Source organism: Gopherus flavomarginatus, chromosome 2, assembly GCF_025201925.1.
Source record: "Gopherus flavomarginatus isolate rGopFla2 chromosome 2, rGopFla2.mat.asm, whole genome shotgun sequence".
In the NCBI taxonomy this organism is placed as follows: Eukaryota; Metazoa; Chordata; order Testudines; family Testudinidae; genus Gopherus; species Gopherus flavomarginatus.
This window is the reverse complement of record NC_066618.1, coordinates 152,061,866-152,076,738: the sequence shown is the minus strand read 5'-3', so window position 1 is coordinate 152,076,738 and position 14,873 is coordinate 152,061,866. Positions and strand designations below refer to the sequence as shown.

At 49.1% G+C, this 14,873-nt stretch overlaps 1 protein-coding gene across 5 annotated transcripts in view; it reads right to left on the bottom strand.

The window, feature by feature from the left end:
* Window positions 1-200: 200 nt before the first annotated feature.
* KANSL3 (KAT8 regulatory NSL complex subunit 3) overlaps window positions 201-14,873 on the bottom strand; it is a 65,375-nt gene continuing 50,702 nt past the window's right edge. For 3 of the 5 annotated variants that reach the window (XM_050937404.1, XM_050937398.1, XM_050937399.1), the window contains 2 exons: window positions 5,538-5,700; window positions 201-909 (listed from right to left, as the gene is read on the bottom strand). In XM_050937404.1, the coding sequence (XP_050793361.1) occupies window positions 359-909; window positions 5,538-5,700 (714 nt within the window). In that variant the 3' untranslated portion in view covers window positions 201-358. The remainder of the gene's footprint in view (window positions 910-5,537; window positions 5,701-14,873) is intronic. The other 2 variants (XM_050937400.1, XM_050937403.1) reach the window with 2 other exon arrangements.

The window sequence follows — 14,873 nt, the reverse complement described above, 5'->3', positions numbered from 1 at the left end:
TTTACTCCCCTCATAGGGTGCTGGGGGGCTCATCTGTTTGCAAGGCTCTGAAATCCTTCACTGAAAGATACTAGAAATATGCAAAGCATAACTGCCTTTTGATTTCCATTCCACGCTGAGAATCTAAATCACGCCTCCTCCTCAGGCTACAACGCAGGCGGCGATCAAAGGAGAAGGCTACAATGAAGAGATCACACGAGTGAAAAAAAAAAAAAGTTTTATTAAACAGCAAGAGAAAACTCCATACCAAAAGAAATGTCCATTTGGGCCTAGCATGGGTGCTGCACTCCTGCAGACAACAGCACTAGTTCATATTGAAGGCAAAACTCAAATTCATGGCAAAGCAGTGCTGGATTCGCTATGGCTTCTGGCTGAACGTGGGCCCCGCTGTTGCTAGGATGGATGGGCTGGCCAGGCTGCTGCCCAGTGTTATAAGTGTGGTGCCAGCCCCAGCCGGCAGCATGCCCTGTGGCAGCAAATGTCTATTAGCCAGAGTCTCCCTGGTGTGGATGATGGTGCTGCCATTGTCTACCACAGAGGGCACCTTCCCCAGGGTTTCCACTGACTCGAGGGTGTGGCCGATTTTCTCCACCCTGCGCCCCAAGGGCCCGTCGCCCTTCGCCGCCAGCGTGGAGGTCAGGATGACAGTCTTGGTAGTGTTCTGCAGGATGGGCCCCACTTTGGAATGCACCAGGCTGCAGGGCGGGCTAGCCGGCATTGCAGAGGTGAAGGTCACAGAGCTGGGGGGCGAGCTGGCGGAGGATGATGAGCAGACAGATGAGGAGAGCGTCTGGATCCCCACAGGTTTCAGGGGGGCACCGGCAGCCTCAGCCATCACGGACTTGGTGAGCGCAGACAGCTTGGCGTCTGACATGACATACAGGGTTTTCATGGGGCTGGTGGCGGTCACTGCGGGGACAGAGGGACAAAGACAGCTTAGTGTCCCCTGTGCTTTCCACCGTCTTCACAGGCCAAGCCCACAGCAGCTGGGGCAGAGTAACCTGTGCATTGCTCAGTGGGCAAGTTACTTCGTAAACCACGGTATGTGCACAGGTCATCCCTAGAGCCAGCCTATACTCCCATAACAGCAAGTGCCCTGGCATGCTGCGGCCCCCCAAGACACTTGGCACAGCACACTAGTACGATGTCCTGAGTGCCAGACCAGGACCACCTATGCCAGCTGCAGATCGAGAAGCAGCCAAGGATCCAAACTAATCCCCAAACTGCAACCCTCCTGGATAAGAGGAGGACAGGTCTCCCTCAATAAAAGAGAGCAGAAACTCTCCTGGCCCACACTAGCGCCTTCCAGCCCACACAGAGCACCTCTTGTCTGGGCCAGGTTAAGCTCCAGCCATGAAATCAGTGCTCTCCTAGCAGCTGTGCTGCTCCCTGAGCTCCTGGGAACCCCCACAGCAACACGCACTATGCATCCGGGGGTACCAGTGCACAGGCCCTCATCTGGAGGATGGAAATCACAATGCTAGTAGACAACAGCTGTGACCGATACCCAGCACTGGTATGAAGGTTCGCCTGCCTTGACCTGATGTCCTGGTGCTGTTTCTCTGACTGGGGTAGCGCTCCAGAGTCAGAATTGCCACCACGACAACGGCTCTCATCCTTAACTCACAGCTTGTCCTGCGCTGTGTCCTTCCAGTAAGCTGATCAGAACATAAGAGCAGCCAGACTGGGTCAGACCAAAGGTACTTCTAGCCCAGTATCCTGTCTTCTGACAGTGGCCAGTGCCAGGTGCCCCAGAGGGAATGAACAGAACAGGTCATCATCAAGTGACCCATTTCCTGTCACTCATTCCCAGCTTCTGGCAAACAGAGGCTAGGGACACCATCCCTGCCCATCGTGGCTAATAGCCATTGATGGACCTATCCTCCATGAATTTATCTAGTTCTCTTTTGAATCCTGTTATAGTCTTGGCCTTCACAACATCCTCTGGCAGGGAGTTCCACGCTCACTGCTTGTCCCCCCACAGGGGACAGGGAAACCACCGGATTCCCATTGACCATGGCAGGCTTGTGGGAGGCAGGGGCAGCTTCAGGCCCCAGCACGCCAAGCGTGTGCTTGGGGCGGCAAGCCGCGGGGGGTGCTCTGCCGGCGCTGCGAGGGCAGCAGGCAGGCTGCCTTTGGCAGCATGCCTGAGGAGTGTCTGCTGGTCCCACAGCTTCGGCGGACCTCCCGAAGCTGCGGGACCAGCAGACTCTCCGCAGGCACGCCGCCGAAGGCAGCCTGCCTGCCGTGCTTGGGGCAGCAAAATGCCTAGAGCCACCCCTGGTGGGAGGGAGGACGACGAGGCCTTTTCCCCAGCGATTACACCAAAGCTACATGTATTGCACAGAACCCATGACCAGCAGTGACTGGTTCATCTCACTCACTGGCCTGAACACTGAGCCATATTGGCCTGCATTAGCTGAGCTCTAAGCAAAAGCCCTGTTAGCACAGGTCATGGTGCCTTCAGCTCCGCCTTGAGGAGCAGAGGCGTGAGGAGGTAGGAGAAGCTGCCATGGAGGCTGCCCACATTCTAGCCACACACAAACCCCAGGAGGCAGCTGAGACCGCCAGAGTAAGGAGGAAGGTCTACTTGGGGTTCCTCAAAGGAACGGCAGAAGTGCAAACGTACAGCAGCTCTAATGCTGGAGGAAGCAGGAAAGACAGGAGCTCTTGCACAGACCAGAGGGAGCGGGGTACTCAAAGGAGGTTAGGCCAGGCAAGTCCTGAAACTGAGGTCAGCTGCAGAGTGGAAGGGTCAGATTCATGCCTCCATTACTAAGAGGTGTCCCTGACCTCTCCCACTGTACAGCACACTCCTCTGGTGCATGCCTTTGGGGGCCCAAACAGCCTGGATTTGCCCAACACCAGGTCTCCTTTCACATGCAGGTTCAGGAAAAGCCCTTACTGCGGATCCACTGTCCTTTAAACCCTTGGCAGCAAAGTGGCAGCACAGAGAACAGCTCCATGGCTGGAGCACAACACCCCTGTTCTTCAACACTGATCATGTCCAGCAGGCGTGCTGCGCCTTCCAGACAGCGATGTCAAAGCACCTCCCAAGCTGATCAGCAGGCAGGGATAGTCTTGTGATTAAGGCACAGAACGTCAAGTTAGGAGACCTGGGTTTTAATCCCTGCTCAAGCTGGCATATCTGACCTTGGGCAAGTCACTCAGCTCCTGGGGCTCAGCTTCCCTGTCCGTACTGCCCAGAAATGGTTGGGAGACTTAATTAGCGTTTGTGAAGCACTCTGAGATCACTGGATGTAAATCTGCTGTAGATATGCAGAGTAGTATATATGCAAATCATTTCACCATCAAACCAAATGTAGCCACCTCTGGGTGGGACTAGAGCAGCTGTTTAGGTCAGAGAGAGAACAAGATGACTACAGCCAATTAAAGGGAGGGGACATTCAAATGAAATTACCAAGTTTACATTTGGCCAGGACTCCAGAACTATTTCTATCATTGTGAAAAGCACTACACATGTTAGAAAGGCCACAGCCGAGGTCCTATCCATCTCAACAAAAGACGGCATCTCTGGCAGCAGTAGGCTGGGGTATTATCTCAACCCTAGCTCATGGGTCACACCAGCACCTTCCAGCCAGGGAATGCAAGCTTGTACCCAGGGAAGACATGCTGCGTCTCACAAGGAGGCAGCTGGCTACATTATCTTTACAGTAGCCGGCCAGGCTGTATGCCAGCACTGGGGTCAGATTCACAGGGAACAGAAGTGCTACTGTGGCAATTATCTGGGACAAGATGAGCCCTCCTCCCCCACCACCTGACCTCCGCCCAGGGGCTCTGATCTCTTTGAGGCCAGGAGGCAGGATCTGGTGGAGTGAGCTCCGAACACATGAATGCTGTTGAGTGAGGAAGCTTCCTGCAGGTGCTCAACCCCTGGCTAGATGTCCTGACGGCAGGTCCCCATAGCCATTGCCTTAACACAGGAACAGTCTCATGCCACAAAGACAGGACCCCGAATGGTGCCCAGCTCAGCACCCCTGGCATGCTGGGGATGTGCCTAAGATAAGGGCACTTACAGGCTCATCTGGGAGCACAAGGCCTGACACAGAGAAAGCTGGAGTTTGACTTACCCTGCTCCTTTTAGTAACTCAGGGTACTAGGAATCAAGGCAAGGGCACCTGCATGCCACCAGTTATCCCAAGGATCAGGAGCAACGTTACCCCCTCCCCACCATCATAAAAGCATCACACAACTCACCAAAGTCACTATAAGAGTGGCACTCTCCTTCCTCTGAAGCATCAGTTTGAGGCCACCACTGGAGGCTGGGCACCAGTGAAGTTGAACCAACAGGTCTGAGCTGGTACGGAAAATCCTAGACTGCGCTGTTGAAAAGCACCCCCTTGTCTTTCCATCTCTCACCACCCCTCTTTGTTTTGCTTGTATTTCCCGGTTGGGCTGGGGTTTATTTCGAGCGTAAGCTCTGAAGGGCAGCGGCTGTATTTGCTGTGTTTCTCTGGAGCTACTGCAGTTCTGGCCACTAAACAACCAACCAAGAATACACTGATGCTGCTACTGGGTTAACAGTCATCCATGCCCGCTAGCGACACAAGAAAGCTTTCTGCAAACAACCACGGTGGCCCTCTAGCTAAAGTACAAATAGCAAAGGAAAACATTTCAAGGTAAGAGAGAAAAAGAAAACAGCATTTTCCCACTTCCCTGTTCATCTCAGTGGGAGAGCTGCTGGGGTTTGAGGTATGCCGTGATTCTAGCCTGCAGGCACTGGGAGATCATTAGAGTACCAGGCGCCAGCCTCTGCAGAACAGCAAGGACTTCCAAGTGCTCCAGAGCTGTTTGCTTAGACCCTAGCCCTTTGAGAAATCCAGCAGACAATGAAACACAGCTCCATTGTTTCCAAGCGGGGCTCTGTCCAGTCTGCTCACTTCGCCCAGAATGCTTATCATCCATTTGCCTCCAGCGCTTTTCTCTTCACTTTGAAACCAACAGGAAAGAAAGACTCAAACCAACCGTGATGCAACTTTTCTTTCCAAAGCATTTCAAGGATACAATAGACTGCAGCTTGATTGTGTGGATTTGGGTTCTCCCTGGGCAGTTGCAACAGACACACTTACTGAGCTGCAGTGGGTTGGATCCCTTCTCCCTAGTCTAGGTCAACAATAACGCACAGCAGGGAGAGTTGCTAGTGTGGAAAGTACAGCTATAGGGCAGCCAGTCACAGCCAGCAGAAATGCAGAACCTGAGCAGTCTGCAGCTTTAGGCCATGGAGCTGAACTTAAAATAACTATCTAGGCGTCTGGGCTAATGGTCTCAGTTACACGACGCAACATCTTCCCCTTGCGCTGTTACACCCAATGATGTGCACACACGTACTCAAAGAAACCAGTTAATAGGGAGATTGTGACTTTTCAAAAGACCAACAAGGTAGTTGAGTGTCCTGGCGATCCAGCCACACCACCACAGCAACCCTGCGAGTCACCAGGCAGGCACGGCTCCAGCCCTTCCTCCACACTGACCCCAAGGCCTGGCTGCGTGTGCCCCAGAACTGCCATGCGCCTCACCTACAGGTGGCGTTGCTGCAGAGGTCAGGTGGGACGCGGGGTCAGCAGGAGCCGTCTCCATGCCAGCCTGAGCTTTGCTGAGTTCCATCTGAGACAGCAGCTTGCCAGGAGGGGCGCCACTGGAAGCTGGGGTGCTCAAGTTCCCAACTGCACCGTCTGGAGCCTGAAAGGGTTAAAGTAATTGAGACCCAACGGAACTGCCAAGCAGAGCAGCAAAAATTCACAGCACCCGCAGGAGCTCGAGGAGTGTGATGCAGAGCGGGGAATGCCTCCCGTCCGGCCCTTAGCTAGCGGGGCTCTCTTTCTGTTGCCTGTAACCCCTCTCAGCAGCAGGGAATTCAAATCCACTTCTCTACGGCTCTTTTCCCTCCCTCTGACCAGTTACTTGTCAGCTGGAGGACTCTGTGAAAGGAGACAAAGCTCTGCAAAACCTTCATTGCAATATCCCCATCAACTTTTGGGAGGGCAAGTTCAGCAGTGATGACTGTGTCTTACCTAAGGCCTTATTCCCAAATCCAGCAGTGACTCCGTGGGTGACCTTGGGCAAGTCATTTCCCCACTCTGTGCCTCGGTTTCCCAGCTGTAAAATGTAGATAATACTGACCTATGTCCCTGGGTACTTGCGCGGCTTAATTAGAGATTCTGAGCGCTCAGGGATCCTCTGATGAAAGCAACGACCTGCTGTTACTATCGGGATACTGCCAAGAGCACAACACAATTGGAAGCAGCATGTTCACTTTCGCTTCTGCATCAGAAGAGCTCTCTGCCGGGCCGTGAAAGATGCATGAGATCCCTTGGACATTCAGCCTGACGTCTGTGCAGAGCCCATTCAGTGGGAGACCTCAGTAAAGACGTCTAACCTTCCCCGCGCATTCCAGACACTAACCAATTAGGGGATTCTTAAAGGGTCTATTAGGTATTCAGCTCATGGCTGCACTGTTCCATCCACATCCAGATTCACCCGCTTGCATTCGCTTCAAGGATATGTCTAGACTGGAATTAATCAGCTTCCAGTTAACAAATGCATTGGTACATGCTATATGGAAATCTGCCGCCGTGAGCTGTGTCCAAACGAACGTGTACAGACGTGGTGGCTGATTCGAGTTACCCCCAGTGCAAACAAACCGTCAACAAGTGGGGGAAGTTTTTGCCTCTCGATCCCATCTCAGAGTGGCCTTGCTTCCTCCAAGAAGCCCCACATTAACCCACGCCACATCTGTCAGACCAAACCTTCCCCAGGGGGTTGGCAACTGTGTGTCACTGAGGATGGGAGCTCCCTTGTACAGCATTTACACAACAGCCCCCTCCTAGCAGGGGATCCCAAAGACACCACGGAGTCCGTTCTCCAGCCCTGCACCAGGCACATGACCATTAGTAGCCCTGTTCCACACAGAGGGCAACAGAGACACAAAGAGACTTGGTCAAAAAGTCTCAGCAGGTCAGCTGCCGAGCCAGGAACAGAATCCAGGAGATCTGCACTTTAATGAGATGACCCATTCCTCTAAGGAGTGTACACCCTGTGCACTGCAGATCACACCCAGGTGCAGTGAGTCTGCTAATAGCATCCCGTATCTGTCGTGTCTGATGAGAAACCGAGGGCAGCCTCTCTCACTAAGAAGAACTTAGTGTTTGTACACCAATGCGAGGAGCCTAGGTAACAAATGGAGGAACTAGAGTTACTGGTGCAGGAAGTGAAACTGGATATTATAGGGATAACAGAAACATGGTCGAATAGTAGTCACGACTGGAGTATAGGTATTGAAGGGTATGTGCTGTTTAGGAAAGACAGAAATAAAGGCAAAGAGAATCTGTTTGGGCAAAAATCACATTGGGGAAAAAAGCTACTAGAGACTCCTCTGGGATAGTGCTTGGGGTGTGCTACAGAACGCAGGGATCCAATATGGATAGAGACCTCTTTAATGTTTTTAATGAAATAAACACTAATGGGAATTGTGTGATCATGGGAGACTTTAACTTCCCAGATATAGACTGGAGAACAAGTGCTAGTAATAATAATAGGGCTCAGATTTTCCTGGATGTAATAGCTGATGGATTCCTTCACCAAGTAGCTGCTGCACCAGCAAGAGGGGATGCCATTTTAGATTTGGTTTTGGTGAGTAGTGAGGACCTCATAGAAGAAATGGTTGTAGGGGACAACCTTGGTTCAAGCGATCATGAGCTAATATAATTTAAACTAATTGGAAGGATAAACAAAAATAGATCTGGGACTAGGGTTTGATTTCAAAAGGGCTAACTTCAAAGAATTAAGGAAATTAGCTAGGGAAGCGGATTGGACTGAAGAATTTGGGGATCTCAAGGTGGAGGAAGCCTGGAATTACTTCAAGTCAAAGTTGCAGAAACTATCAGAAGCCTGAATCCCAATAAAGGGGAAAAAATTCATAGGCAGGAATTGTAGACCAAGCTGGATGAGCAAGCATCTCAGAGAGGTGATTAAGAAAAAGCAGAAAGCCTACAAGGAGTGGAAGATGGGAGGGATTAGCAAGGAAAGCTGCTTTATTGAGGTTAGAACGTGTAGGGATAAAGTTAGAAAGGCCAAAAGCCATGTAGAGTTGGACCTTGCAAAGGGAATTAAAACCAATAGTAAAAGGTTCTATAGCCATATAAATATGAAGAAAACAAAGAAAGAAGTGGGACCACTAACCACTGAGGATGTAGTGGAGGTTAAGGATAATCCAGGCATGGCCCAATATCTAACCAAATACTTTGCCTCAGTCTTTAATGAGGAGCTTAGGGATAATGGTAGGATGACAAATAGGAATGAGGATATGGAGGTAGATATTACCATATCCGAGGTAGAAGCCAAACTCAAACATCTTAATGGGACGAAATGAGGGGGCCCAGATAATCTTCATCCAATAATATTAAAGGAACTAGCACATGAAATTACAAACCCATTAGCAAGAATTTTAAATGAATCTGTAAACTCAGGGGTTGTACCGTAAACTGGAGAATTACTGACATAGTTCCTATCGTTAAGAAAGGGAAAAAACGTGATCTGGACAACTACAGGCCTGTCAGTTTGACATCTGTAGTATGTAAGGTCTTGGAAAAAAATTTGAAGGAGAAAGTAGTTAAGGGCATTGAGGTCAACGGTAATTGGGACAAAATACAACATGAGTTTTACAAAAGGTAGATCGTGCCAAACCAACCTGATCTCCTTCTTTGAGAAGGTAAGATTTTTTAGACAAACAAAATGCAGTGGATCTAATTTACCTTGATTTCAGTAAAGCATTTGATACAGTTCCACATGGGGAATTATTAGCTAAACTGGAAAAGATGGGGATCAATATGAAAATTGAAGGATGGACAAGGAACTGGTTAAAGGGGAGACTACAACGGGTCATACTGAAAGGTGAACTGTCAGACTGGAGGGAGGTTACTAGTGGAGTTCCTCAGGGATCGGTTTGGGGACCAATCTTATTTAATCCTTTTATTACTGACCTTGGCACAAAAAGTGGGAATGTGCTAATAAAGTCTGCAGATGACACAAAGCTGGGAGGTACTCCCAATACAGAGAAGGACCAGGATATCATACAGGAAGATCTGGATGACCTTGTAAACTGGAGTAATAGTAATAGGATGAAATTTAATAGTGAAAAGTGAAAGGTCATGCATTTAGGGATTCATAACAAAAATTATTGTTATAAGCTGGGGAGGCATCAGTTGGAAGTAACAGAGGAGGAGAAGGACCTAGGAGTATTGGTTGATCACAGGATGACTATGAGCTGCCAATGTGATATGGCTGTAAAAAAAGCTAATGTGGTTTTAGGATGCATCAGGCGAGGTATTTCCAGTAGAGATAAGGAGGTGTTAGTACCGTTATACAAGGCACTGGTGAGACCTCATCTGGAATAATGTGTGCAGTTCTGGTTTCCCATGTTTAAGAAGGATTAATTCAAACTGGAAGAGGTACAGAGAAGGGCTACTAGGATGATCCGAGGAACAGAAAACCTGTCTTATGAAAGGAGACTGAAAGAGCTTGGCTTGTTTAGCCTAACCAAAAGAAGGCTGAAGGGAGATATGATTGCTCTCTACAAATATATCAGAGGAATAAATACCAGGGAGGAAGAGGAATTATTTAAGGTCAGTACCAATGTGAACACAAGAACAAATGGAAATAAACTGGCTATCAGGAAGTTTAGACTTGAAATTAGATAAAGGTTTCTAACCATCAGAGGAGTGACGTTCTGGAACAGCCTTCCAAGGGGAGTAGTGGGGGAAAAAGACATTTCTGGCTTCAAGACTAAGCTTGATAAGTTTATAGAGGGGATGGTATAATGGGATAGCCTAATTTTGGAAATTAATTCATCTTTGACTACTCGCGGTAAATATGCCCAATGGCTTGTGATGGGATGTTAGATGGGGTGGGATCTGAGTTACTACAAAGAATTATTTCCTGGTTGTCTGGCTGGTGAGTCTTGCCCACATGCTCAGGGTTTAGCTGATCACCATATTTGGGGTTGGGAAGGAATTTTCCTCCAGGCCAGACTGGCAGAAGCCCTGGGGGGTTTCGCCTTCCTCTGCAGCGTGGGGCATGGGTCACTTGCTGGAAGATTCTCTGCACCTTGAAGTCTTTAAACCATGATTTGAGGACTTAAATGGCTCAGACACAGGTGTGATACAGGAATGGGTGGGTGAGATTCTCTGTCTGCATTGTGCAGGAGGTCAGACTACATGATCATAATGGTCCCTTCTGACCTTAAAGTCTATGATTGTATGAACTTGGCACCCACCCCGACAGACCGTGCTCTCTCCCTATTGCCAGCCTAATTCTCCCTGATTACTAAAATGATTTTCCAACACGGAGCAGTTTTCTGAAGTAGCCCAGGCAGTGCTTGACTTGCAGGATATTCTGCAGACCCAAGAGCCTCTTTGCTTGGTGGTACTCGAGCTGATTTTGACACTATTCATTTAAATGTCTTTATCCAAACTGAGACAAGATGTTGTTTAATAAGTCTTGCAAACTGCAACGCCCAGTGGCCAAACAGTTTATTGCTTTGCCAGAAACCCAGGTCCAATTCCTTTGGTCAGAAGGGTCTAGACTGCTATGGAGGCAGAGGCTCAACTCCATAACCCCCAGCACTGATGGCCTCTGAAGGAAGCAGATACCATCCAGATACCCTCCTCCACGAAGGCTGGGGCTGCTATCACAAAATGCGTAAAGGCAAGATGAATCTTGGGCTGGGGCGGTGTCCTGAGCACTGGCACCTGAACTTTAAAGAAAAGAGGGACTGCAATCTGCTCCATTTTAGACAATCTGGAGCAGACACTAAAGGTCCTTAGAAGTTGCTAGCATGGCCTGCGCTGGGCAATACACGGGTACTCTGATTGAAGTGGCTCAGGCACCTCCCTCACAATGCTCTGCCAGCACAGATCAGGCAGGGTTGGCATCAGTATGTTCACTAACACCCTATAATTCATTTCAGGTTCGGCGGCCAGGGTCCTGGTCTGGGAGGCAGGAGACCTGGGTGCTTTTCCCAGCTCCACCATTGCCCCACAATGCAACCTTGGGTGGGTCCCAGTCACATCCCTTCCAGGATCCAGCTGGAAGCTCAGATCTCCAGCTACATTTGCAGGGCCAGCAATTAGGATAAAACCATCTTTTTAGCAAGTGTGATCTGGAGTCCATGCCACTCGCAGCCCCACAATGCTCATTTCTTAGAGTAGCAAGGAGTCCTGTGGCACCTTATAGACTAACAGACGTTTTGGAGCATGAGCCTTCGTGGGTGAATACTCACTTGCATCCAACGAAGTGGGTATTCACCCACGAAAGCTCATGCTCCAAAACGTCTGTTAGTCTATAAGGTGCCACAGGACTCTCTGCTGCTTTTACAGATCCAGACTAGCACGGCTACCCCTCTGATATTTCTCAGAGTATAGCTGCACCCAGCAGGAGAGGACCAAAACAGAAGCCAATGGTTCAAATAAGGGTACAGAGTCCCAAAACAGTTGGCACTTTCACGTTAAATGCACCCAAGCATCCGACTGCTTCACCCCTGCTGCACAGACACATCCACTGAGCTCTCTGTGCTGACTCCTCCAGCTTTTCCTTCCATGCCCGCCCCTGCCCCGCCGCCTCAAAGCCACTCAGTGCAGAGTAGCGGCGCACTATGTTTCTCACACTGAATCTCAGCTCCTGTTTATGCTACCCAACCCTTTCCGATGGCTAAAGCCAAAAGAGCACCTCATACAACAAACAAACCCACTGTCCTGAGCAAACACCAACAAGTCACGATCTCCTTCATCTTCCAACAGCACAGGTCTCCACTATCAACCCTTGTGATGGCAGCATTAACCATGTGCCACTGGGACTGCCTTTTCTATTATTTAACTAATACTGAATCCTGGAAACATTCATCCCATCTAGATTCCAGCTATAACCCAGACAGGGGACACTGGCCCAAAAGAACTGCCCTCCGAGTAAATTTTTCATAAATTCCAAGGCCAGAAGGGACCATTGTGATCATTTAGTCTGACCCCCTGTAGAGAACAAGCCAGGGACCTGCCCACAGTCATTCCTAGAGCAGATCTGTTAGAAAACATCCACTCTTGATCTCCATCACAACCTTTGGTAAGCCGTTCCAATAGTTAATTACTCTCGTTGTTAAAACATTACGCCTTATTTCCACAGAGGCTGTAGTGCAAGAACTAGCCAAGCCCCCATAATCAGGTGAAACCTTGGGGCAGTCCAAAGCTTTAGCTCTAGGACAGGTGCAGGCTGCCCTTCTCAAAGGGGGCCAAGCGTCCAATTCCCCGGACTTTCAACTCCCTTAGGTCGCCCAGCTGTATTGGGAAAATGGCCTTTGTTCTTTGTAGTTATTTCCCTTAGTCTTTTATCAAGGCGTTCTTACTACGAAAAGGTGCTATCGAACAGAATTACACATTCTAATGGCAAATGTAAGTCAATTACATTAATGGATAGAATTAGAGCAGTTGCTGAAATACACAGCTCATGACATTTTGTTTCTAAAAGATCTCTCCATGGACACTAACACAATTAAGCACTGCCCTAAACACACAAACCCAACAATGTAAGTCAAACTCACAGCTTAGAATTAAGCCTCCAGCCTCACCTTGTAACAACGCCTGGAGTTAATCTATGCCTGGAAATGTCACGGGTTTGTCAGACTTTCTAATATAGTTATTGTTCTGCCACATTGTTTTAGGGTGCCTCGAAGCAGGTAACAAAGTAGAAAGGAAAACATGCCATTTCTGATCACTTCTTCAACCAGCCTTGGAAAACCAGAGACTGACTCAGGTTTACACAAGGAGATTTTGACCTATAGGACAACAGAACTAGATGCAACTCTGACAGACTGATCTTCAGCACTGGAAGAGGATTTATGGTGACGGCACATGTCACATGAAGAGCTATTATTGCCATCTCTATATTCCCTTCAAGAGATTCAGCCTTGACACAGAGATACTAACTCTGGAGACACTTACAGGCCATGTCATGCCAGCAAAATGACGGAAACTGACACCGAATAGAGAAGCGAAGGGACCAGGTGCTCCCAACTCCCAACAAACTGGAGAACAGCTACCAAACATTTACAAGGCACATTGCCGAAATGTCTCTGTGCGGAAATTACTGATAAAAAAATTACAGTGCAGATCCTTATGTAACAGGAAACAGACCCAGGACTTACAGATGCTTAATGTACCACTTCCATTGATGGAGCCTGAGGGCAGCTTCCAGCGAAACCCTCTCCTACATTTGGGGGCTTCAAGTGGCTCAGAAGTTCCTTCTCTCTGAAGTCCCACAATGACGGAGCAATGCAAAGCCAAAATGATTGCTCTGCCCCCATCTCCATGGGGCTCCCAGCTGAAGGCAGCCATGGGTCAGCCTGAGAGAAGCAGACTTCAAACTGGACAGCTCAGTGTCCCCAGTCACAGTCTGCTCTCCTGCATCCCCTATGGCAGGGCCTTCTGCACGGAACTTGCATTAGCAACACTGAACACAGGGAACTCGACTGTGCAATAAGAAAGACACCATCACAGTCAGGAGAAATATTTTCCCCTGGGATCCTCATCCTCCAGCTCCCGGATCCAGGGAAACCAACTGGCATCAGCTTTTGGTGCCAGCGTGGTCCGAATAGATCTGTTTCCATTCCTCACCAAGTACTGACAAGCCGAGATTGTCTCCTCAGCAAACGTCATTCCTGCCTGAGTTTCCTGCTTGTGCCCTAGGTGCCAGGCCTCCCTGACATGGTTAAAACGGGGTGCAGAAAGCACTGGTAAAGGGAGCCGGGGGAAATGCAACACAGGGCATTTTGGAAACACGCTATTAGTTGTCCCCAGGGCAGCTTCATCTGTCCCCTTCTGCCATGTCACTTTCACGGGGGACTCTGCAGAGAAGTCTGTGCATTTAGTATGAAGGGTGGTTCTGTGGGCTGGCTCACGAAATGTTTGTGCAGGAAATGCTACAGCGGCACAGATGCAGCGCTGCACTGGGCTGCTGCCGGGTTCACACTCACTAGAGTGACAGAAGCGGGTCTTCTAGCGCCGTAGTAAACCCACCTCTTCTTTTGACTAGTGGTGTCTACATCGAGGCTTGGGGCGACTTAATTACATTAATTACACAGGATGTGAAATTTTGTAGTTTTGAAGTTAAGGCAACATAGACCAGCCCTCAGTAACCAACTTCCATTTCCCCGGGTCTTCCTGGGCCCTCCCCCAAAATCTCCCCAGGAAGCAGCCTGAGTTTGAACCATCTAGATTCTACACTGAAAATCCTGTGTCCATCTCAACATCTGTGCAGCACCTGGCACAAGAGGGCCTTTCACTGTATTTAAGGATTAGAATAAGGAAAATAATATAAAACAGAGGAAACAAATCAACCAAATACAGAATCCCTTTGCTCAGCCCACAGACGGTGACGGACTCTGTAATATTGCAGTAAATACGTCCCTCTCCGGTCCAGGTAAATAATGGGCACTATTTTCAAACAGCTCGTTGGCAGACCTTTAGTCAAATATCAATTTGTTATGAAGGATCTTTGCAGGAGCCCACGCCAGCGACCTGTAATTCAGAGGGGTATCTTCCTATATGTTCCTGTGTCCAATGGTAGTTTTCAGGAGCTACCCCAACAGCTGAAGTTAAACTCAGACCTGACTCTTCCACAGATGCCTTGTAAAAATGTTAATATCATCATTCGTGTCTCTCTCGGCTTTCAGAGAGATCTGAAATCTCACCCAAGATCTCTCTCCAGTCTTTGCTGCTTTTTTCCAAGTTCTTGAGGTGGTTCCCAACTGGCTTGAGGGCTCTTGGTGTCCCTTTTTGACCTCCAGAAGCACCATGTTCACACACACTTGG